Raw genomic sequence first — 26,459 nt, 5'->3', positions numbered from 1 at the left:
CATATATGATATTAAATCTGCTTACCACATCCCTTTGAATTTTGACGCAATCTTCTTCGGTTTGAACATCAAATTTTTCCAAATAGTATCTTTCTTTCCAGCCCTCTTCTCCTAATTTAACCTGACAAATAAGACCCAGCCAGTCAGGATATTCTAGAAGTTTTTTTTCAATGAACCTAAATGGAAATAAAAGGATGACCAAGAGACCTTATCAACCACAGAAAGGGTCTTGGCTTGTACATGGTTACTTTTGTCCTGCTTCTTCTGAACAGCCAACTGTGTAAACGACAATCACCAAACATGGGTTACGACATTGACCAGATTCTCTATCCATCAAGAACCTCAAATAAGGTTAAGTGTTCAACACATCACTCTCACATTTAATGTAGGGCGTTGCATGTGTATCCCCCAATGCTTCTGTACCTGAATAAATAAAAAATTTGATTATAATAAAATATTTACTGTTTTAAAAAATCCAGAATTAACGATGATGCTTCCATTTCTGACAGAGAAGATAGAACCACAGATATTGCATAAAGAGTTCAACTCAAACAAAAAGAAAACACGTCACTGAGGTGACCATACAAATTGTAGCAAAAGTACAAAACAAAGGTTAAGACTTGCCAACCCCAAAAGATAGGAGCCAAGAGAACCCCAAATCTACTAAAACTGGGATGGCATGATATAAGGACATCACAGACAAACCTGGATACGCTTCCTAAAGACAGCATTCTCATAAGAACCAATGGCTTGTATAAAGTGCCCCGCCCTCTCCAAATTAACCTGCAGTAATGAATAGGCAAAGCCCATAATCAAATACAACTACTAAGTGCTTCAAACATATCATGCGGATTAGACAACTTTAGAGCCAGAGAAGTTCTGTCAGGCATTAAAACTAGTTAATGATTGGATACAAGATTTACAAACCTTCACACACACCTATAAATTTAGCATCAATAAAGACCAGACCTTACATATTTCAGACAAACTAGGGTCACGTCTGCTTCATACAATAAATCATCACAATAGCCTTCACAATTGTTATACGAACGAGCAAATGGTAAGACAGAAAGTACATATGGAAACGTGGCATAGGTCGGAAATGAAAATGGAGCAACACAGAGAAGCAGATTATTATGTACCTGGCAAGAATTAGTAAGGTAGCCACCCATATTGACAAATTCCTTCTTGTAGACATCAATCAGTAAGTCAATGGCTCCCTAGAGGTTCACAATTAAAAGAACATTCAGAATTGAAGCGGATGGGACAAAGGAGATACATTCAATATGAGCACCAACACATAACTCTTTGCCAGCAAAATTCTAGCTCCAAAAACCAAAGGGCGATACATTCAATATGAGCACCAACACATAACTCTTTGCCAGCAAAATTCTAGCTCCAAAAACCAAAGGGCAACTAGTACTGTACGCTAAATGAGAAAAGCACTAATTAACATCCAAAGAATACAAACCTCTGATATCTCCAAAGATGGCACGTGGGGAAGAAAATCATTTCCAACAAATAAACACATGAAAACAAAATCATCTATCAGTCGCTCCAGGTCTAGTTTGACAGTTGGATCTGGAATTTGAAGTTCGTATCCCAAATAATCTCTGAGTACCCATACTTTAAGAAACTGAAAAGATCCAGCCGCAAAAATTTAGAAAGATATAGTATAGTATAATATAGTATAGTATAGTAATATAATATAATATAATATAATATAATATAATGTTCAGTATAGGTAAGACTGGACATCCTGTAAGTAGCAATCTTATGAAGTATTTGCTGGAAATACATTTATTTGGTACTATACAACAAGGAAATAGATAATACAAGGTACGTAAATAATTTGATTAGGTTAACAGAAAGGGAAATATGGTAGTTCACATGATTTACATACAACTATATCTATATCAACATGGAAAGAAAGGGAGAAATTGACCACATTATCATACATGTGGACTGTGACCACAGGACAATTTCTATGTATCACTATATTAAGTTATAGAAGCACATAATATGGACACACATGGTTATAGTTAGCTGTCTATTTTTCGTCTTTTACATTTTCAATTTTAATCAAACTGACATCGTTTTTTAACAATAACCTTTTCAAAATAATTAGTTCTTCTTAGATATATGTTGCACCACTATATTTGTGATGGACAGTAAGACGTGCATTTCATACTTAATATGGTTGCACTTGAACATTGAAAATTCGAACTTGTAACTTAAAACTGTCATGTTTTTCCTATGTATCCTTCCTCTGCCAAGCTCGTGCCAACCAATTTTTTGTTCTCTCTTGTAACCTAGTTGTATCCTTGTCTAGGACGCATACTTGCTTGCTAATCCCCTTACTTGAGTTATTGAACTGATAGCTATTAACAGATAATAATGTCAGATAACAGGGAAACAATTGGAACCTAAAGGTAATAATAAAGATTATGAAATCCGTTCTCAATTCTCCTTACTGACCAAAGTATGACACTGGACACATATTTTTTATTTCATCTACTCCATATGAGAAAAGTAGCAGGAAAACCAGAATGAGGGATTGAAAGAACCATGCTGGAGATATCAGCCTTCTTTTGCCAATTTTCCACCCTCAGTAACAGCGTCCTCCAATAAATTCTCTCTACTTAACAATTACAGGGTATTCGTCAACCCAAACCCTCTTTCCTAAATTTATCTATCTCGTTTTCTCTGTCTAGGTTTTACTTATTAGATCTAAAGGAGAGTGAGAATCATAGATGATTAACTTTGACATCAATTGTAACAAAATTAACAGTTCATCTAAATTAAGACTGAAGGTGTTGGTTTATGTTTAGTCAACAATGGCATGCCAATTGGAAGAGTTGGTGGAAAGAGTTGGTGTGGATGCTAGGAGGAAGCTTCCTCCTTTGATGTCACCCATGACATCAAGAGGAGGTAGTTTGATGTCACCAATGACATCAAGAGGAGGTCTTTACCTCTATAAATAGATGCACTCCTTCATTTGTAGAAACCATCCCAAAAATAATACAACACATTGTAGTGAGTAGAGAGTTAAGAGAGAAATTCTCTTAAGTGTAATTGGGAACTCTCCCCTTCCTTTGTTAATATTAAAAAGGCAACTGTTCTCTGGTGGACGTAGGATTATTTTGATCCGAACCATGTTAAATCTTGTGTTCTTTCTTTTACGTTTCCGCTAACAATTGGTATCAGAGCAACAAGATTCTTTAACGATCCAAGGAGGAAGAACAAGCAAAGATGAGTTCCATGAAGTTTGAAATTGATAGATTCAGTGGACGCAACAACTTCAATATCTGGAAGATCCAGATGATGGCGTTACTGCGGAGGGAAGGTTCAATCCATGCTATTGACGGAAAGTATCCTAAGGATATATCAACTCCCGACAAGGAGAAGATTGAAGGGGATGCATTGAGTGCAATCCAACTATCCCTTGCACCTAACGTGCTTTGTGAAGTGAGTACGGGTACCGAAGAGACGGCCAAACAGTTATGGGAAAAGCTAGAAGGGCTATACCAAGACCGATCAGTGACAACAAGGATGTTGTTACAACGGCGTCTTCACACATTTAAGATGGGGTCAGGTACTTCGTTACAAGATCATTTAGATGCGTTCAATAAACTTGTCATGGACTTACAGATTGCAGGAATTAAAAAGGGAGGAGGAGACGCTTGCATGTGCTTTGCTATTTTCATTGACTTCAGGATATCGTGATATTGAGAATTCAATGATGTATAGCAAGGAGCCTATCAAGCTTGAGCAAGTGCGGCAGGCACTTAACTCTAGTGATGTGCGGAGGCACATTGAAGGAGATAGAGATGACCAGGCAAGTGGGCTCTTTGTGAGAGGCCGGACTAGCCAACAGGGAAAGAGCAAATCAAAGCACAGATCAAAGTCTCGTGTGAACAAGAAGAATACAGAGTGTTGGGGTTGTGGCAAGAAGGGGCACTTTGAACGAGACTGCCCAATGTCAAAGTCCAAGGAAAAGGCGAGTGCATCCACAGTTGAACAGGTACATGATTTTGATAATGATTATGTACTAACAACATCGTGTAATAATAATAGTAGTTATGGAAACAAATGGGTGTTAGACTCTGCTTGCACTCTGCATATGACGTTCCGAAAAGACTGGTTTAGCAGCTATGAGAAAAGTGGAGGAACCGTAGTAATGGGCAATAATGCAACTTGTGCAATAGTTGGCATTGGCTCAGTTCGGGTTCGCTGCCATGATGGAGTCGTGAGGACTATTACACAAGTCCGTCATGTTCCTGATCTGAAGAAGAATTTGATCTCCCTGAGTACTCTGGATGAACAAGGCTACAGGTACATGAGCGAAGCAGGAACTATAAAGGTGACTAAAGGTTCTTTAGTCATGCTGAAAGGCAAGCTGGAGAACGGCCTTTACACATTGGCCGGAAGCACCATTGTTGGCTCTGCAAATGCATCTACAGTGCAGTTATCTAATGATGACAAGGCAAGACTATGGCACATGAGACTGGGTCATATGAGCGCACGTGGACTGGAGATGTTGAGCAATCGTAACCTTTTGGAATGTGAGAAGATCAGCACACTTGACTTCTGTGAGCACTGCGTTCTAGGGAAGCAAAAGAAGGTCAGCTTCAGCACTGGCAAACACAAGACAAGAGGAGTGCTAGACTACATCCATTCAGATTTATGGGGTCCCTCTAAACTTCCATCGAAGGGCAAAAAGAGGTATCTTCTCACTTTTATTGATGATTTCTCACGAAAGGTTTGGGTGCATTTTTTGAAGGCAAAAAGTGATGCTTTTGAAGCATTTAAAGAGTGGAAGATTTTGGTTGAAAATCAAATGGAGCGGAAAATCAAGTATCTTCGCACAGACAATGGCTTGGAGTTTTGCAATGAAGAGTTTAATGAATTCTGCAAGGTTCATGGGATCTCAAGACATAGGACTGTCAGGCATACCCCACAGCAGAATGGAGTTGCCGAGAGAATGAACAGAACTCTTCTTGAAAAGGCTCGTTGTATGCTCCTACAAGCCAAAATGTCCAAAGTATTTTGGGCTGAAGCAGTTCACACTGCTGCTCATATTGTCAATCGATCTCCAGCATCGACAATTGACTTTAAGACTCCGAATGAGGTATGGTCAGGTGAACCCTCTAACTATTCATACTTACGAGTATTTGGGTGTCCAGCTTATTATCACGTTAATGAAGGAAAGCTTGAACCAAGGGCTAAGAAGGCCATATTCGTAGGGTATGTGGATGGAGTAAAAGGGTACAAACTTTGGTGTTTGTCTTTACTCAAATTTATAGTTAGTAGAGATGTCACCTTTGATGAATCCTCTATACTTGATCCCCGTAAAGTTTCCGTGGAGTTTTCAGGAAACAAGAACGACGAGCAGGTGGAGCTTCCGGTGGAGCTTGCCAAGGAAAAGGATCAAGAGACTCAGGTTAAAGATGAGTCAGAAGATGTAGACCTTGAAGAACTTGCTGTCAATGAACCATACACAATTGCAAAAGGGAAGGAGAAGAGGCAAACACGAGAACCGGAACGCCTTATAGATCAAGCAAACTTGATTGCATATGCGTTCGTAGCTGCACAAGAAGAGATTAAAGATCTGGAGCCCTCCTCGTATATTGAAGCAACTTCTTGCAAGGATGCCGCACAATGGCGGTTAGCCATGACTGAAGAGATGGAGTCTCTTCACAAGAATCAGACATGGGTCTTAGTGAAAAGACAAAAGGGGAAGAGGACAGTTGGATGCAAGTGGGTCTACCGAAAGAAAGAGGGAATTCCTGAAGTGGAAGATGCTAGGTTCAAGGCGAGATTGGTTGCAAAAGGATTCAGTCAGAAGGAGGGAATTGACTACAATGAGATTTTCTCTCCAGTCGTGAAGCATAGCTCAATTCGCGTGCTACTAGCATTGGTTGCCCAATTTGACTTGGAGCTTCAACAGCTTGATGTCAAAACTGCTTTCTTACACGGTGATCTAGAAGAGACAATCTATATGGATCAGCCTGAAGGTTTCCTAGCTGAGGGAAAAGAAGATCACGTATGCCAACTAAAGAAGTCTTTGTATGGTTTGAAGCAATCCCCTAGACAGTGGTACAAGAGGTTTGATGCATTCATGACTACACATGAATTCTCAAGGAGTGCATTTGATAGCTGTGTGTATCACAAGAAGATGTCTGGTAACTCAATGATTTATTTACTGTTGTATGTTGATGATATGCTTATTGCTGCTAACAACATTACAGAGATAAATGCTTTGAAGAAACTGTTGAGTAAGGAATTTGACATGAAGGATTTAGGAGCTGCAAAGAAAATCCTTGGTATGGAGATTTCAAGAGAAGACGGTGTTGTACATCTTTCTCAGAAGAGGTATATTGAAAGGGTTCTCAAGAGATTCAATATGCATACGTGCAAGCCTGTAAGTACACCATTAGCTCCTCATTTTAAACTTTCAGAGTTACAAATGCCTCAGTCCGAGGATGAGGTGGAGCATATGTCAAAGATTCCTTATGCCAGTGCAGTTGGTAGCATTATGTATGCTATGGTATGCACACGTCCAGATATTGCTCAATCTGTAAGTGTGGTAAGTAGATACATGTCCAGCCCAGGAAAGAGGCATTGGGAAGCTGTCAAGTGGATATTGAGATATCTCAAAGGAGCTTCTGGTGTTGGTCTGACCTTTCGAAAAAGTGGTGGAGGTATTTCAATTCTCGGTTATGTAGATTCTGACTATGCAGGAGATCTTGACAGAAGAAGGTCCACAACTGGATACATCTTTACCCTCGTTGGCAGTGCCGTTAGTTGGAAGTCGACTATGCAGTCGATTGCCGCTTTGTCTACGACAGAAGCAGAATACATGGCAGCAGCGGAGGCGGTGAAGGAAGCTATCTGGTTGAAAGGTTTAGTAGCGGAATTGAGTTTGGTTCAGCTGGAATCAACTCTTAGATGTGATAGTCAGAGTGCTATTCATCTAATGAAAAATCAGAGATTTCATGAGCGCACTAAACACATTGATGTCAGATTTCATTTTATTCGAGATGTTGTTGAAGAGGGAACTATCAAGGTCGTGAAGGTTATCACAGACGATAATGCTGCAGATATGTTGACCAAGATAGTCCCACTCGCTAAGTTTGCACACTGCAAGGACTTGGCGGGGGTGTGCATCAACTGATGCAACTCCGAAGAGAACAGTTGTTAGGTGGAGGTGGTATGTTCAACAATGGTTTGATTCTTCTTGTTTCTTACAACGGGGTTGCCCAGTAAGCTTAGAAGTTTTGGCTAGAGTTGTTCACACGCACGCTCGAAACGCAAACCAAGGTGGAGATTGAAGGTGTTGGTTTATGTTTAGTCAACAATGGCATGCCAATTGGAAGAGTTGGTGGAAAGAGTTGGTGTGGATGCTAGGAGGAAGCTTCCTCCTTTGATGTCACCCATGACATCAAGAGGAGGTAGTTTGATGTCACCAATGACATCAAGAGGAGGTCTTTACCTCTATAAATAGATGCACTCCTTCATTTGTAGAAACCATCCCAAAAATAATACAACACATTGTAGTGAGTAGAGAGTTAAGAGAGAAATTCTCTTAAGTGTAATTGGGAACTCTCCCCTTCCTTTGTTAATATTAAAAAGGCAACTGTTCTCTGGTGGACGTAGGATTATTTTGATTCGAACCACGTTAAATCTTGTGTTCTTTCTTTTACGTTTCCGCTAACAAAGACAAATGGAGAAATTGTCAATTTGTTCTATCAGATTAATTTCAGATGGCAAACCAATTTAAACCAAAGAAACTATTTCTACTCCCTGAAATTGGTACATCATATACAAAGCGAGTACCTTCCAATTGTTTCTTGTTAATTCAGTAAGCCAGCTTTTGACGGCTTTCTCCAAATATTTTCTTAACTGATTATGATTAGGCCAGAGAGATAGAGAACAATTTACTGATGGCGGATAAGATGCCAGTATGAGATCATAACTTCAGAAATCCAGGATTTCGGGTGTGTTTGGTATAACAAAAAATGTTTTTCGTGGAAAATGTTTTTGGAAAACAAATAGTAATCTTATTCATTTTCCGGTGTTTGATACGCAAATTAAGGAAAATAACTTCTCAAAAGTATTCATAAATTATTTAGATACAATAAACATGAAGCCATAAACTTTCGAACTGTAAACCAGAAGATGAAAAAACTAAAACTGAAAATATACATACAAAAACAAAAAAATTCATGTGTGAGTGAGTGGGGGGGGGGGGCAAACGGGAAAAACTGAAATTTGAAAAATAAAAGCCTTTTTGGAGAAGAGTTTTGAAAAATATTTTCCCTTCTCTTTATAAGGAAAACAGGAAAATGAGTTCATAAGGAAAATATTTTCCAAAACATTTAAGCCAACCAAACATGGGAAAATTGAAAAATATTTTCCGGAAAATATTTTCCTTCATACCAAACACACCCTTCATCTCCTCTTCTATTCTTTCTTTCATCTATATTTGTTGGTTTTTCTTAATTTACAACCAACAAATGGAGAGGCTAAATTCAAACAGAAAGTTACTGAGAAAAATTCCCTTCTTGGAACCAATATATATTCAATTATTTGGATTCACAAACATAGAATAATTTCCCACAGTTCGCGAAATAATAAGAATTTTTCGTAGCAGCATAATAGAAGTATAGAACTATATCGAGCAGTTCTTAAAGTTTCAGCTTTCGGAACAAGACAACCACATCAAAATTCCTACACTTGGTGCAACGGCGGAGCTTGATAACACAATGGTACAACATCGTCATACTAAATCAAATTTCTAACCTGAAACTTCTGTTCTGATATTAAGTTCTCTAAGTCCTTGCCGCCTCCTTCCCCTTTTTTTGAGTGCCTACCTGCTTGTTGTCTATACATATCTTGCCTATTCTGTTGACCTTTATACTTTGATTTATCTTTGCGGACATCCTGCAATCAAGGACAAATTCATTACATAGCATAACTTGTTTCCCCATTGTGATGACATAACCAGAAGAACGTGAAAAAAAGACCTAAAACAACACATCCAAAAACACACTGACCTCCCTTAGAATTGAAAAGTGAACTTCATGTGACGCCAATGCCAGCATTATCAAGTCTGCGTCCTGTGGAAGCACCAGAAAATATGTAAAAAGAACACACTTGAAAGACGTCATGAAAGAACACTTCAGCATAAAGCAAAAAGGGCAAGGTAGGCTGCTATAGAGTACGACAGAAAAGAGAAGGAAAGAAAAGTAGGGTGCCACAAATTACCAAACCATACAAGCAATGTCGTGTATTAGGATCAAATCCTGGAAGATTCCTTTGCAAGCGAATATAAGACATTATCTTATGCTCCCCTTCACCAGGCACACTAGCATCAGAGAGAATAACCTAAAAAGATCACGATGTAGAAGAAGCATAATGTATGAGGGAAAAAGCATATCCCATAGAGCATGAGAGCAAGTGTCCAGCAGAAGTACGCTTACCTTGATTCCCTGCCAACCAGAGTCTACATTCACTTTCAAACGTATATAGTATTGAAGTGCAGATGACAGCAGTTCCATGAATTTCGTTCCAGGTGTAATAACATTTGAATCCAACTTTTTAGTACTTAAATCTTCCCGTTCTGTTTCATCATTCCTTCTTATTCTCCCTGTATCAGAGGCCTAAAAACAATAAAGTTCAATCTGCTTTCATAGAAAAGGAAAAAAGGAAAGAAAGAGAGAAAATCCCTAAACTGTCAAAACTTCCAAATCATAGAAAAGAAAAAAAGGAAAGAAAGGGGGAAATCCCTAAACTGTCAAAACTTCCAAATTCCACTTCTAGAATGCACTGCTATGTCGTTCGTTTGCAGCCTATATGTCTATTCCTGCTTTTTGTATGTTGAACTCGTAAATTCCCAAGTTGGATATTCAAAACTTTTAGGTTTCCCTTTTACAAAAGTCTCCCTAGAAGAAAAGCCAGATTCCTGTCTAATTTGATCAAGAATTGTATTTAGCTTTCCAGAAATATTCAGGTTGGTTCTCAAGCAAGATATAACTGTTGCCGAAAGTAGACAAGGTCAAGTATGAAATCTAGACCTTCGAAGGAACTTTTTTGATTGGGAACTGGACACTGTGGGAGCTAACGAGGGGGCTGGAAAATGTGATAAAGCTGATTGACACACCAGATGCTATAATCTGGAAAGGAGGAAAAATGGTATTTCATGGTAAAATTCTGTAATAGTACCATGATGAAGCTTGGAGGGGGGGAACAACATATGGCCTTGGAAATCAATCTAGAAAACAAAAGCTTCCCCTTGAGCTACATGTTTTGGTTAGATTATAATGAATGAAGCTTGTCTTACTCAAGATAAATCCCAAAAAGGAGGATTCAGACTAGGCAATAGATGCTATCGATGTCAAGCTGAAGCAGAATCTGCTACACACTTATTTTTGCATTGCCGCTTTGAATGGGACACTTGGGTCATGTTCCCGAATGTATCTGGAGGATTTGGTAGTTCCTGCAACCCTTAAAATATGCACTAGAAGGCTGAGAGGACAGTGAATGGGGAAGCAAACCAAATACAAATGGAATGCTAACCCTTTATGTATATTTTGGTGCTCATTGAAAGAAAGGGATAGAAGATGTTGTGAAAACGCTTGTACACTTTTTCCTTTTGTGAAGTCTAGGGTTTTTAAACTGCTATACTCTTGGTGTAATTAGAAGCAGAGACTCATGTATTTTCTTTTGCGGGACTTCCTGGATTCCCTTCATATTTTAGGGAACCCATGTCCTCTTTTGTGTACATATTCGGCTCTTTCTTGGTGCAAATCAATGAAACTTTACATATCAATATAACCTGATCAAGAATAGTTTCCACATGGTTTACTAATAAATTTAAGGTGAAAAAACTCACTTCATCACCAGCATCTTTAGCAGCTCTGAAACGTCTTGCACGTTGTTGATTCATTTTGGCACGTGGTGCAACACCATCTGCAGATCTTATATCATCATTAGTCGAGGAATGAGGTAAATAAATCAAATTAGCTATTGCTCAATATGGTTCCTAAGACAATCATACATCTGGCAATGTTTTAGTGAAGAATGGAAGTGGTACACCTGGGCAAAAATTTTGAGAAAATATTTAGCAAGCTAGACCAGAAGAACTCACTTCTGCATTGATTACAAAATAAATGACCACATCTATGATCTAAATGATTTAAACAAGAAAACAATAGGTGTGACATCATACAGACCTTTGGAATAACTAAGTAAATATATCGACGACATCTCTACTTCAAACCTCAAATCCATGTAAACACAATCTCTTATATACAGCATTTAACTTCTAGATGTATTTCGTAAATAATGTTTTGATTTATGGCTGTTAGAGATAGCTATGTAATTGTCCCACATTGGAATAGGAGTAGTATCCCCTTTGTATAGAGTAGCTATAAATAGCACCTCTTGTATTACATCACATACAATATCAATATATCATATTTTCTCCCGTGCCTTCTCACATGGTATCAGAGCTATCGTGAGAGATTTATCGCTGTGCATAAATTCCAGCGATTCCGGGAAGTAAAATCAGTCACCGGAACCCTTTTTTTCCGGCGACTTTCAAAGTTGTTTTGCGTCTGCTTTGTCTCGGTCAGTGTTGTGCACAAAATCCAACACTACCACAAGAGTAGTCACTGTCCGGCGACCAAATCCCAGTGAAAATCTCCGGCGGTACTGTAGCTGTCCAAAGAAAATTTTCCGGCGAAGTTCCAACATTGCGTGGGCCACCTTCCGGCCATTTTTTGGGGACGACTCTTCAGGACAGATTGTTTCCCTTGCAATTCCGAGCCTACCCATCCAGGTTACACCAAATTCCGACCACTTTTTTTATTTTTCCGGCATGAATAGTGATTTCAAAAAGTTGACTTCCGGCCATTTTTTTAAAAAGTTCCTTCAGAACAGTTGGGTCTTCTGGTAATTCCGATCCTACCCCTACTGTTTTTATTTCATTCCGACCACTTTGAATATTTTCCGGCTGCAACAGTAACTTTCCAACTGCTACAGTAGTTTACTATTCTGGTTCAGTGTTCCTTACTCTATTTTCAGTGGATTACAGTTGATTATTTCTCTTATTTGGTAATAATTTACAAGATGTCTTTGGGAATTGATGTTTTTGGGTCTAAAAGCATGAGTTCTGGAAACTCTAATGTTATGATTACCTCGGAACCTTTAATGGGAGGTTCAAACTACTTAGCTTGGGCTTCATCTGTCGAGTTGTGGTGTAAAGGTCAAGGTGTGCAAGATCATCTGATTAAACAGTCTAGCGAAGGAGATGAAAAGGCGATAGCGCTTTGGGCAAAAATTGATGCTCAATTATGTAGCATCTTGTGGCGTTCTATTGATTCTAAGTTGATGCCTTTGTTTCGGCCATTCCAGACATGTTATTTGGTTTGGGCAAAGGCTCGTACGTTATACACTAATGATATATCTCGCTTCTATGATGTGATATCACGGATGACAAACTTAAAGAAGCAAGAATTAGATATGTCTACTTACTTGGGTCAGGTACAGGCAGTCATGGAGGAATTTGAGACATTGATGTCAGTTTCTGCTAGTGTGTCAAAACAACAAGAGCAGCGACAGAAAATGTTTCTAGTTCTTACACTCGCTGGACTTCCTCATGATCTTGATTCAGTACGAGACCAGATTTTGGCGAGTCCGACTGTCCCTACAGTTGATGAATTATTCTCTCGATTACTTCGCCTTGCTGCAGCACCAAGTCACCCAGTGATTTCATCACAGATACTTGATTCCTCTGTTCTTGCATCCCAGATAGTGGATGTTCGGGCATCTCAAGCTATGGAGAATAGACGAGGAGGCGGTCGTTTTGGGAGATCTAGACCCAAGTGTTCTTATTGTCACAAACTTGGACACACTCGCGAAATGTGTTATTCCTTAAATGGCCGTCCACCCAAAAATGCCTACGTTGCTCAAAGCGAGACTACAGGTAACCAGGGCTTTTCTGTATCTAAAGAAGAATATAATGAGCTCCTTCAGTATCGAGCAAGTAAGCAAACATCTCCACAAGTAGCCTCAGTTGCCCAGACTGACACTCCTATTGCTGGTAATTCTTTTGCTTGTGTTTCCCAGTCTAGTACTCTTGGACCATGGGTCATGGACTCAGGCGCTTCTGATCATATCTCTGGTAATAAATCACTTTTGTCGAATATTGTATATTCACAGTCTCTTCCTACTGTTACTTTAGCCAATGGATGTCAAACTAAGGCACAAGGAGTTGGACAAGCCAACCCATTGTCTTCTATCACCCTAGATTCCGTTCTTTATGTTCCTGGTTGTCCTTTTAGTCTTGCATCTGTTAGTCGTTTGACTCGTGCCCTCAATTGTGGTATATATTTTATTGATGATTCTTTTATTATGCAGGACCGCAGTACGGGACGGACAATTGGTACAGGTCGTGAATCAGAAGGTCTTTACTACCTTAACTCGCTCAGTCCTTCCACAACATGTCTAGTTACAGATCCTCCAGATCTAATCCACAGACGTTTAGGACATCCGAGTTTATCCAAACTTCAAAAGATGGTGCCTAGTTTATCCAGTTTGTCTAGATTAGATTGTGAGTCGTGTCAGCTTGGGAAACATACCCGAGCTTCCTTTACGCGTAGTGTTGAGAGTCATGCAGAGTCTGTTTTCTCCTTGGTTCATTCTGATATATGGGGTCCTAGTAGAGTCAGTTCAACCTTGGGATTTCGTTATTTTGTTAGCTTTATTGATGATTACTCAAGATGTACTTGGCTTTTCTTAATGAAAGATCGTTCTGAGTTATTCTCTATATTCCAGAGTTTTTGTGCTGAAATCAAAAACCAATTTGGTGTCTCTATCCGCATTTTTCGCAGTGATAATGCCTTAGAATATGTATCTTCTCAGTTTCAGCAGTTTATGTCTTCTCATGGAATTATTCATCAGACATCTTGTCCTTATACCCCTCAGCAAAATGGGGTTGCAGAAAGAAAGAATAGGCACCTTATTGAGACTGCTCGCACACTTCTAATTGAGTCTCGTGTTCCGCTGCGTTTTTGGGGCGATGCAGTTCTCACAGCTTGTTATTTGATTAATAGGATGCCTTCATCTCCCATCAAGGGTCAGATTCCACATTCAATATTGTTTCCCCAGTCAGCCTTATACCCTCTTCCACCTCGGGTTTTTGGGAGCACATGTTTTGTTCATAACTTAGCCCCGGGGAAAGATAAGTTAGCTCCTCGTGCTCTCAAGTGTGTCTTCCTTGGTTATTCTCGTGTTCAGAAGGGATATCGTTGTTATTCACCTGATCTTCATAGGTACCTTATGTCAGCTGACGTCACATTTTTCGAGTCTAAACCTTTCTTCACAACTGATGTCACTTTTGCTGACCACCATGACATCTGAGGTCTTACCTATACCGACTTTTAAGGAGTTTAGTAATCCTCCTCCACCTTCAACCACAGAGGTTTCACCCATACCAACTTTTGAGGAGTCCAGTGTTATCCCTCCTAGTTCCCCCAGCCACAGGAACACCACTCTTGACTTATCATCGTCGTTCGCGCCCTACATCAGGCCCATCTGGTTCTCGTCCTGCACCTGACACGGCTCCTACTGCAGATCCTGCTCCTAGTACACCAATTGCACTTCGAAAAGGTATACGGACCACACTAAACCCTAATCCTTATTATGTTGGTTTGAGTTATCATCGTCTGTCATCTCCCCATTATGCTTTTATATCTTCATTGTCCTCAGTTTCCATCCCTAAGTCTACAGGTGAAGCATTGTCTCATCCAGGATGGCGACAGGCTATGAGTGACGAGATGTCTGTTTTACATACAAGTGGTACATGGGAGCTTGTTCCTTTTCCTTCAGGTAAATCTACCGTTGGTTGTCGTTGGGTTTATGCAGTCAAAGTTGGTCCCGATGGCCAGATTGATCGACTTAAGGCACATCTTGTTGCCAAGGGATACACTCAAATATTTGGGCTAGATTACAATGATACCTTCTCTCTAGTGGCTAAAGTGGCATCAGTTCGCCTTTTTCTATCCATGGCTGCAGTTCGTCATTGACCCCTCTATCAGTTGGACATTAAGAATGCCTTTCTTCATGGTGATCTTGAGGATGAGGTTTATATGGAGCAACCACCTGGTTTTATTGCTCAGGGGGAGTCTCGTGGCCTTGTATGTCGCTTGCGTCGGTCACTTTATGGTCTAAAGCAGTCTCCTCGAGCCTGGTTTGGTAAGTTCAGCACGGTTATCCAGGAGTTTGGCATGACTCGTAGTGAAGCTGATCACTCTGTGTTTTATTGCCACTCTGCTTCAAGTCTATGTATTTATCTGGTAGTCTATGTTGATGATATTGTTATTACGGGCAATGATCAGGATGGTATTACTAATCTGAAGCAGCATCTCTTCCAGCACTTTCAAACTAAGGATCTAGGCAGATTGAAGTACTTTCTAGGTATTGAGGTTGCTCAATCTAGCTCAGGTATTGTTATTTCTCAAAGGAAATATGTGTTAGACATTCTTGAGGAAACAGGGATGACAGGTTGCAGACCTGTTGACACGCCGATGGATCCGAATTCTAAACTTCTGCCTGGACAGGGGGAGCCGCTTAGCGATCCTGCAAGCTATAGGCGGTTGGTTGGTAAATTAAATTATCTCACAGTGACTAAGCCCGACATTTCTTATCATGTGAGTGTTGTAAGTCAGTTTATGAATTCTCCCTGTGATAGTCATTGGGATGCAGTTGTCCGCATTATCCGGTATATAAAATCGGCTCCAGGTAAAGGATTACTGTTTGAGGATCGAGGTCATGAGCAGATCGTTGGGTACTCGGATGCTGATTGGGCAGGATCACCTTCTGATAGACGTTCTACGTCTGGATATTGTGTTTTAGTAGGAGGAAATTTGGTGTCCTGGAAAAGTAAGAAACAGAATGTAGTTGCTCGGTCTAGTGCAGAAGCAGAATACCGAGCAATGGCTATGGCAACATGTGAACTAGTCTGGACCAAACAATTGCTCAAGGAGTTGAAATTTGGTGAAATCAGTCGGATGGAACTTGTGTGCGATAATCAAGCTGCACTTCATATTGCATCAAATCCGGTGTTTCATGAGAGAACTAAACACATTGAGATTGATTGTCACTTCGTCAGAGAAAAGATACTCTCAGGAGATATTACTACGAAGTTTGTGAGATCGAATGATCAACTTGCAGATATTTTCACCAAGTCCCTCACTAGTCCTCGCATTGATTATATATGTAACAAGCTCGGTACATATGATTTATATGCTCCGGCTTGAGGGGAGTGTTAGAGATAGCTATGTAATTGTCCCACATTGAAATAGGAGTAGTATCCCCTTTGTATAAAGTAGCTATAAATAGCACCTCTTGTATTGCATCACATACAATATCAATATATCATATTTTCTCTCGTGCCTTCTCACAATGGCAAAGGCAACCATTAGTAATATCTTTCACTTTTTGGCATAACATATATAAGTTCCTCTTTTCTTGAAGGAAATGCAGCACATACACAAGGAAAAATAGTTTGGTTAACAGGTTAAGTACTAATTTCTTTTATAAAAAGGCAATATAAGAAAAAAAATTCAAGAGTTTCATCTTACGCTTCTATTTGATGGGGCTTGCCATCCAATGGCCAGTGCAAAAAAGAGAGGCAAGGTAGCAAACACAATTTTACCTCCTTGCAAATACTTCTGAAGTAAGACTTTAACACGAAGACAACTCAATTGTCCACGATTATTATGCAGACACTCGTGCTCTCTACTTTATTGGGATAAAGCTAAACTCCCAACCTGTTTGATGTTTCTTGGTTTGCTATTGCTTTCTCAAGGTTCTATTTTTATTCAAAATTTCAAATGTTTTTTTTTGAGAATTTTTTACTCAATTGTTACGTTAAACTTACAACAGGCAACAAGGATAAACCTTTCAACATTGCACCAACTAAATTTCAAGGTAAAAGGCTTTTCACTGATGTCAAACCGGCAGTGACCGAGTGCTGGGCTAGTTACATACATCAAATAGCCAAAGCCAAAAACAGAAAACAGAAGAAGCAAAAGATTGGGTTAGACCGACTAATATCGCCTCATCTATACATGAAGAGATTCAAAATCCTCTAGAATAGTTTCAGCTTCCCCTATGTTTTACATGAAGCAGCAAACAAAGTAAACAGTTAAACTAGTCTCTTAGATGGAGTTGGAGAGTCCTTCAAAGCACCTTTGATTCCTTTCTTTCCAAATTGTCCACCAAATAAAGTTTAAGCATTTCTCTTGAGCATTTTATCATAACTTTCTAAGCTCCAGCATCGAAGCACTTCGAGTGGTGATGTGGGCATCACCCACTACACTCTCATTATAGATAAAAACATCTGACCTTGTTGGAAATGTCACTTTGTAATGTAAGAATAAATGTTCTGAACTTTCATTAAATTCCACATAAAAAAACATCAACGTATTAAATAACTGAAAACCTCTCCTTTGCAAAGAATCGAATGTTAGACATGCTCCTTTAATCACTAGTCATGTGAAGCAATTGACTTTGTAGGGTGCTTTGGATCTCCAAATCTGTGACCATGGCCATTGGCTGCTTTGGAAAGAAGTTCAAAAGAAAGACCTTTTATACACACTCATCACAATCTTTGGACGAAAAGTTGGAGTCCAATCCTTTATTGAAGACGAATGGTTCCGAGACCAAGTTACTATTATTTCTTTTTCTGCTTTTGTGTTAAGCTTATCAATATTTTTAATAAACAATTGGCTACAAAGGGATCTTTTTTTCTGAAAGTGTCACAAGCTTGCTCCTATTTTAATTGTTTATTTTTTTGTAAAGTTTTTTGTAAAAACAAAGAATTAAATTCGATTTTCTCTTATTTAATATAACATTACTAGTGAATGACGAATAGAATGAACTAATAGAGAGAATTCCTACACTATACAGTTTCCAGCTTAAGGAATTTTCATTGTTAGACCAACTTTGATGGGTCTCCAGCACCTTGAAATTCAGATGCCCTTTCCTACTCCCAGCCATTCAAGTATCTTCTAACAAAATCCAAGTCCCAAGTGTTGTGAGATCGATATTGTGATATAGAAGCTTCCTTGTAAGTTGATAACTCAAACAAATCATGAAAAGTATCTTTGCAGGGAGAATATCCGAGCCAACTATCAACAACAACAACTACCCAGTAAAATCCCACATAGTGGGGTCTGGGGAGGGTAATGTGTACGCAGACCTTACCCCTGCCCCGGTAGGACAGAGAGGTTGTTTCCAATAGACCCTCGGCTCAGAACGACGGAAATAAAGAAAAACAAGGAAAACAAGTAAAGAAAAGAGAATTCATTAGTAACTCCAGTAAAAACCATTATAGTAACAGAAGCATAAAAATCAAAAGATGAATGACTTGCAATAACAGTAACCAGAGTCTAAGGAATCTAAGATAAACAACAAGAATAGTGTGGGTTCAACATAAACTGCAAACCATCTAAGATCAACCCTAATCCAACCCCGCCTTACCCCCGGTATGCAGTAAGGAAAGCTCCACTACCCCTACCCTACAACTCTAATGCTAGTCCTCCAAATCTTCCTATCAAGGGCCATGTCCTCGGAAATCTGCAGACGAACCATGTCCTGCCTGATCACCTCTCCCCAATACTTCTTAGGTCTCCCTCTACCTCTTCTCGTGCCCGCCACGGCCAACCGCTCACACCTCCTCACCGGAGCATCGATGCTTCTCCTCTGTACGTGCCCGAACCATCTGAACCTCGCTTCCCGCATCTTGTCATCCACAGGGGCGACGCCCACCTTCCTCCGAATATCTTCATTCCTGATCTTGTCTAACCTAGTGTGCCCGCACATCCACCTCAGCATCCGCATCTCTGTTACTTTCAACCTCTGGATATGGGAGTTCTTAACCGGCCAACACTTTGCCCCATACAACATTGCCGGTCTAACCACAGCTCTATAAAACTTACCTTTGAGTATCGGTGGCACTTTCTTGTCACACAGGACTCCAGATGCAAGCCTCCATTTCATCCAGCCCGCCCCTATGCGGTGAGTGACGTCCTCATCGATCTCTCCGTCCCCCTGAATCACCGACCCAAGGTACTTAAAGCTATCTCTCTTGGGGATGACCTGTGACCCAAGCCTCACGTCCCCGCCTACATCCCTCGACTCAGTGCTAAACTTGCACTCCAGGTACTCTGTCTTAGACCTGCTCAATTTGAAACCCTTAGACTCGAGAGTTTGTCTCCAAACCTCCAATCTCTCGTTAACACCTGCCCTCGTCTCGTCAATTAGAACAATGTCATCAACAAATAGCATACACCATAGCACCTCCCCTTGAATATGATGTGTCAAAGCATCCATCACCAAGGCAAATAAGAATGGGCTAAGCGCAGAGCCTTGGTGTAATCCCATAACAACCGGGAAATGCTCTGAGTCGCCTCCCACAGTCCTAACCTTAGTCTTAGCTCCATCATACATATCCTTGATCGCTCTTACGTAGGCTACCGGCACGCCCTTCGCCTCAAGACATCTCCAGAGCACCTCCCTAGGAACCTTGTCATACGCTTTCTCCAAGTCAATAAACACCATATGCAGATCCGAGCCAACTATCATGCGAGACAAAGCTTTTTCTTCCACTTCTAGCCACAATATCAGTTCTAGATTTAAACTTCGGCCATAGAGCACTAATGCTCTTCCAGGTACTATAAACACATGAGAACATGACGACTCTTGATGCACCAGCTCCCTTCCATCCCATATTTTTCTTTCAATTACTTGCCTCAAAAGTGCTGCTTCTTCATTTTGAAATCTCCAAAGCCACTTCTCATCAATGGGCTCTGACTTTGATATCTCAAAGTTTTGATACCAAGACCTCCAGCTTTCTAGGGTAAGATAATAGACTTCCAGTTAATAAGATGAATGGCTTTCTGATCTTTATTTCCTCGCCATCGGAAAAAAATTCTCAGTAAAACTAGTTTCTTCTCAACTTTTACAGGCAAGGAAATAAATACATTACATAAGTGGACAATGAATCCAAATGATGTTTATTAATACCAGTATGGCCTCTACAGATAGAGTCTGCTTCCAATTGGCAAGCCTCTTCTCGCATATTTCCACAATACCCTGCCAAATTGATTCTGCTTTGTCTTAGCTCCCAATGCAAACCCCAAGTAGGTCACAGGGGTGAACCTTTTGTGATGTCAGGAACCCCGTTCACTAAGAGTGGGCGTTCGGTACTTCAGTACGCTATTTAAAAATTACGGTTTGGTACTTCGGCATTCGGTAAATCAATTGTTCATACCAAATACTGTACCAAAGTAGTTCGGTACGGTTCGGTATTTTTTGTTTGGTTCGCTATGATTTCGATACGGTTTCCATAGCCAACCAAACTAAATTGAAATGATTTTTGCATTAGTATAAAACATTAAACATAGCGGGCCAAAAGAATTGAAATCGAGCATATAGAGTCAGAATCCATAACAAACAAAAAGAAACTCTCTGTTGTGAATTTCGCAGACACAGATAGACCAAACTTTAGAAAACCCATAAGACCTAATTATCTCATCTAACTATGAAGTAAGGTGACAACCAGTTGTTGGGATAAAATGAGGAAACACAAACGAAATCACTGTCTCAAATTTGCAAGGAAAGTATCACTGGTTGAGACCCAGAAATATGATAAGGAAAATGATATTGACCATAAAGCTAGTAACATACTTTGGGCTGGGAAATGAGAAATTAGATGGTAAATAATTGGGCTCAGCAGAATAAGCTTTGTGTTGGGTTGGCCTGGTCTAATTGTTTCGGTATCTCGGTATACCGAAATATTTAAACCTCAATACCGAGGAACGTACCGAAATACCGAATAACCAAAAAATCTATACCGTAGTACCAAATACCGAATAAATCGATACCGAAATATCGAATTAATACGGCTCAGTTCGGAATTCGGTTTTTCATATTTTATGCCCACCCCTACCGTTCATAGGATATATCAAGCTTTTCATGCAGTTGATGTGTAAGTCTAAGTAGCCTCAAACACTGTGAAAATAAGCTACTCCAAACGTGCACCACAAAGAGTAACATGAGCATAAAAGAGGTAGGTGTGAGATGACCATGTTGCAGAATCCCTTGATAGGTGATGCATCCAACTTATTCGGCATGTTTCATCGTTCTACTTAAGGCCTCCATTACAAGGATAAAAAGGAAAAGTGACATGGAATCACCATGTACGCGGCCCTTTTAGGCAGGAAAAAAATGAGCATCAGCACCATTTATTAGATATGGAGTATTTGACAGAAAACACACAGTGTGTTATCCAACTCCTCCATTTGATGTTAAAGCCTAAATCTTTGAGCACAGAAAGCAGGAAGTTCCGGTTGACACAGTGTTGTGAAAAGCGTGAAGCGAGGAAAAGCGTCAAGCCCCTTTTTACTTAAAGTGAGAAGCGAAGCGCTTGTCTTTTGAAGTGAAGCAGAATTTTAAAAAAATAAATAAATATTACATAGACAACACATATAACTATAAGCAAAAAAATAGCAGCAACTGAAACGAAAAAAATTGGGCAGCATTTCGCTGCAATTTAAGACTGAAACAGTTGAAGAAAAAGAAAAAGAAGACGAAGAAGAAGAACGAGAAAAAGAAGAACGGGAGGGGAAAAAAAATTGGTAGCATTTCGCTGCTATTTTGAGACTGAAACAGTGAAAGAAAAAGAAAAAGGAGGAGGAAGAAATCACATAGCTGGGCTTGAACCTTAACTTGAACTTGAAAAGTGTAGAAAATGGGAACCCTAGTCGCATGTTTTTTTCTGCTGCTTAATGATGTTTTGAAAAAATAGAGCTTTTTTAATTTTTAATCGTTGGCAGCCTTAATATATCGAAGCGCTCGCTTCTGTCGCTATTGTCGCTTCTCATGCTTCTCGTTTTTTTGGCAGAAGTGAACGCTTTATAACACCTGCTATGCTTCACAACACAGAAGCAACCAAGTTCCCGCTTCGCTTTGCTTCACGCTATCGTTGGCAGCCTTAATATATCGAAGCGCTTGCTTCTGTCGCTATTGTCGCTTCTCATGCTTCTCGTTTTTTTGGCAAAAGCGAACGCTTTATAACACCTGCTATGATTCACAACACAGAAGTGACCAAGTTCCCGCTTCGCTTTGCTTCACGCTAAGCACTGAAGCGAGCGCTTTTCACAACACTGGGTTGACATGATTGAACTCAATATCAAGTTTGCATACTACGAGCTTATTCCTTTGTCGAGACATTCTTTAACAATTAGAGTTGCATCCATCATCTTCTCCTCTCAATAAAAGTCATTTGCGAGCTAATGTATCAATTTATCCATGACCCTTTTGAGTCTCTCTGTTAAGAATCCAGAGACAGTTTTATAGATGCTACCAGTTAAGTTTATGAGTTTAATGTCTCTCAATTCCATCCCACCATTCTTCTTGGGAATTAGAGCTATATTATAGCATTTAGGCTTCTCCCAAACCTCTCCTGATGGTAGAAGAAATCCAAAGCTTGCATAATGCCATTTTGAATAACTAACCAGCATCATATATAAAATGCCATAGTAAGCTCATCCGGACCCGAAACTTTGTCCCCATTACATTGTCATAGGACAGCTTAAGACCTCATGTGCCTCAAAAGGTCTTTGCAAATAGTATTGTTAGTCAAGGGAAAACCAGGTTCCAAAGTAGTTGATTCAGTGTGTAAGGCTGTGTAGAAATCTAAGATCTCATTTCTGATGTTTACAGGATCTTCCTTGATATCACTATCAACCATAAGCTTATCAATAATTCAATATGGTTATACGTTCGCGCATAGCCAATCTTTGGAAGTTTTTGGTATTCTTGCCCTCATGTCTAAACCACAAGCATATGGACTTTTACTTCCAAGAAATTTCTTCAAATCTTGCAATGTCATCTAGTTCCATGTGTAAGTTAGCTATTTCAAAAGTTCGTCTTCATTAAGCATTCTTTCTTCATATTTGATCAATTCTTGATTGACAATCTAGTAATGCTTCCTTTCTACACTCTATATTACCACAAAAAAAAACTCTAGACTACCAAAAGAATATCTGCTCCATTCTTTTAAAATCTACTTTTCCAAGTATATCAGTTACAAAAAAAGGCTTCCCACCACCCTTTAATTAGCTTTTAAGCCCTCGAGTTCTAGCCACTTTTTTTCAAACTTGAAGTAGGAGTTTGTCCTTTCACAATTTCCACACCGGAGCATGATTGGAGGGTGATCTCTCGCAAGTTTTGGTAGCACATATTGTTGATACAGCTGGAGTCTTCATCCAATTCCATTGAAAAGAGTATACCATTAATCCTCGAGGTAGCATTATCATGTTCTCCATGAAACCAAATGAATTTTCCTTCATTCATACGGGTATCTATCAACTACAAATCCTCTAAACATGAGGAGAATTAAACCATAGTTTCTATAGTTCTGTTGCTGCATTTTCTTTTCAACACAAATCTAGTAACATTAAAATCCTCAACTACCACTCAAGGACCAGACAACCAGTTAACAATAAGAGCATCATTAATAATTTTCCATCTTTAATGAAAGGCAGTTGATGAGAAGATACAAGTTTCCATATAATCTTCCATAAAATTCGGCTGTCACTTTAGTTAAAATCTTCTATAAACTATTGATGAGGCAGATTAGTCTGAAATCACGTTCCTCTTTTGCTCCCACTTTTTTGGTAATAAGAGTAATGCGGGTGGCATGCAGACTTCTAACGAAATGTTCTTGTTCAAAGCAAAGATTAAGTGTAGAAGGGCATAGGGATGAATTATCCACCAAGTTTCGAACCCTGTACCACTAGATTTCTAGATTATTAGAGAAAGGATGATACCTCCTGGTTTAAGCTGTTGTTCACCATAGCTGGTTACTTCTCACGATTTGAATCAGGTCAAAATTCCAATCATCACAAAATTTTCCAATCACCCTCGTGCTAGTCTCAACCAAATTGGAATTTTATACACCAAATCATCTGTTTCTACCTCAATTTCTTTTGAGATATTATCTATATTCTATAAAGCCCTTTATCCTAATCCTTGCCCATAGGAGGTGGTTTTTCAGAAGTGTCTCCTCTTTAGTTTCAAGCCGCCCCACACATTTGTCCTTAATGCCTTCAAAATTTCCAGTGACCATAGATAGCCCGGTAGACCTAACAATCGGATCCAAGACCATTTTGATCTAAAGCTATGTTGCGTGGACTCTTCAAAATGCAGCTGCACCCGTGTCGAATCCTCCAAAAATACACTACATTTAAAGGATCCGACACGCACCCGGCGACATTTTCGAAGAGTCCGAGCAACATAGATCTAAAGTCAATTGGGATATAACCTGAAGTAGGAGTCACCCTCTCAGATTGAGGTTAAGAGTCCTCCATTGCCAAGTACCAAGCTTGACGCATCCTGTTTCTGCTTTCGAAGGGAACTCGAAAAGAAAATGAAACTCGTCCAATTCAAAGACCTGGAACCTTCCACTTATTCTAGATCCATTTTCTGATCTTCAAACAGGTTGCAATTTCATCTTGTCCCCGATAAAGTATCTATTTAGAAAATCTCTTTTTAATGGGAGCATCTGTTTAGAAAATCTTTTCTCTCATTTTTCATTGATACTAATTCTTTTTTCTCCCCATCTAGTATTGCTAGGATCTACTGTGTTCTCTAGCCAACAGTTTAGCTTCGCAACCTCTATGTATCGGATGCTATACCAAAATTTAATTAAATCAATCACCATATACCAAACTAGATCATATGAAATAGGAAGGATGTAATAGTACATTACATGAATTCCTAAATGAATATTTTGAAAGTCCTGAGTAAGTTACTAGAGTTGTATCTAATATTGCATGGTCTATCCAAAAGAAAGAAAGCTAATATTGGACTAACCTAGTCAACTTCTTTAAATGATGATAAATAGCAAAAACCGCATACTGACATTTACAGTTAAAAAAATAACCTGGACAACTAAATAAATCTTTGCGATTTCGTGAATATAGAATATATTGATTGTGAAAACTGATGATAGTTCACTAACCAATCGCCATGTATAAAAGCTTGCGAGGCCTAACAATTGAAAATATTCTATCAATGTACTTGAAAACCGCTTTAAAGACTTCCTCGTGTGTCTCCGGGGCAGGCTGCAGACAGTCCAAAACACTTGGTCAATAGAAGAGGACTAAGTTAAAATTTGCAGCATTTATATATATATGTAAAAATTGTACCAGGCCTTCTGGATGAAAACAAGGGTGAATGATTCCGTTCATATCCAAATACAGATTATCGAATTCAATGCCGTTGGGATTAGGGTCGCTAGTGTCAATTGGGACAGTAACCCCATTAATGACGGCTGGGGTTTCTTCGTTAACCTCAACAACAGACTGTGGATAACGCTCCAGTAACCAACGATAGAATGCAGGTATTCCCATTTGAGGCTTGTTCGGCTATTTTCTGAATGTTGTAAGAAACTAGACTAGAGTACAGGGAGAGGGGTTTGAGCTAGGGTTTAAGGTTTTGTATGCCAATTAACAGAATGGGTTTTTTCGCTGTCAAGGAAAAGAGAAGATTTTATATGAGTTTAATTTCATTTTAGGGACATGCAAAATATTAATAAAATCAATAACCCGAGCGAAAAGAATCCTATTAGTTTATTGATAACGGATTATTAGGTTAACGGTTCAATAACGATTTTATGTTATATGATTATTGGTTATAGGTTTGGGGCTCGATTTTGCCAAAATTCTTAAATACTAGTCTTGCGGTACGCGTGTCGCGCGTGTACCCATCAAATTTTAAAAAATCGTTAACAATATGTGCATGTGTATGTTTGAGAAAGCTAGTGATTATTCAATTTTAGTAATCCCGTGAGACTTACTCTAATGTTAGAGCAATAATGCTAAATATTTTGGGCATTTAGACGCGCATTCTACCAAGGTTTTTTTTACAAAAACTTTTTATGTGGGACTTCTTTTTCCTTGTTAATTGACTTAATAGAATAGGTGCTTATAATGATTTACAGCTTAATCTTATAAAGAATAATAATTCCTCATATTAAAGGTTACTTGGAAAAGTATTTTTGATAGTTCATAAATAATATTTTCATAATAGTACATTTAGAGTATTTTTTAACAAACAAAAACTAAAAGTATACCTTAAAGAGATATATCACATACAGCATAACAATTTCCATTTTTCTGTCACGGCTCACGACCCAAATCTCATAGTAGATAGTGATGGTGCCCAACGATCCTCTTAGCCAAGCCAACGGTAAACCTCCAACTTAATTATTCATTTTTAACTTTTAAAATTGGAAATTTCTTTAAATACACTGAATTTAATGGAGATCTCATGGAAACATACGTACTTCTTTACCAAAATACCAAGTACGAATAATACAT

At 39.2% G+C, this 26,459-nt stretch overlaps 1 protein-coding gene across 2 annotated transcripts in view; it reads right to left on the bottom strand.

Annotated features, from left to right (window-relative positions):
- The window catches only part of LOC104212536 (5'-3' exoribonuclease 4-like), a 33,807-nt gene extending 8,201 nt beyond the window's left edge, over positions 1 to 25,606 (bottom strand). The window contains exons 1-13 of one of the 2 annotated variants that reach the window (XM_070160077.1): positions 25,287 to 25,606; positions 25,100 to 25,202; positions 10,898 to 10,974; positions 9,486 to 9,665; positions 9,271 to 9,390; positions 9,060 to 9,122; positions 8,806 to 8,946; positions 1,472 to 1,636; positions 1,143 to 1,220; positions 706 to 783; positions 379 to 423; positions 208 to 276; positions 26 to 121 (exon numbers count right to left, since the gene is read on the bottom strand). In XM_070160077.1, the coding sequence (XP_070016178.1) occupies positions 26 to 121; positions 208 to 276; positions 379 to 423; positions 706 to 783; positions 1,143 to 1,220; positions 1,472 to 1,636; positions 8,806 to 8,946; positions 9,060 to 9,122; positions 9,271 to 9,390; positions 9,486 to 9,665; positions 10,898 to 10,974; positions 25,100 to 25,202; positions 25,287 to 25,490 (1,419 nt within the window). In that variant the 5' untranslated portion in view covers positions 25,491 to 25,606. The remainder of the gene's footprint in view (positions 1 to 25; positions 122 to 207; positions 277 to 378; positions 424 to 705; positions 784 to 1,142; positions 1,221 to 1,471; positions 1,637 to 8,805; positions 8,947 to 9,059; positions 9,123 to 9,270; positions 9,391 to 9,485; positions 9,666 to 10,897; positions 10,975 to 25,099; positions 25,203 to 25,286) is intronic. The other variant, XM_070160078.1, reaches the window with a different exon arrangement.
- Between the last annotated feature and the right edge of the window lie 853 nt (positions 25,607 to 26,459).

Source organism: Nicotiana sylvestris, chromosome 10 (assembly GCF_000393655.2).
Source record: "Nicotiana sylvestris chromosome 10, ASM39365v2, whole genome shotgun sequence".
Taxonomy (NCBI): domain Eukaryota; kingdom Viridiplantae; phylum Streptophyta; class Magnoliopsida; order Solanales; family Solanaceae; genus Nicotiana; species Nicotiana sylvestris.
The sequence above is the reverse complement of the archived record's forward strand: the minus strand, read 5'-3'. Positions and strand labels throughout refer to the sequence as shown.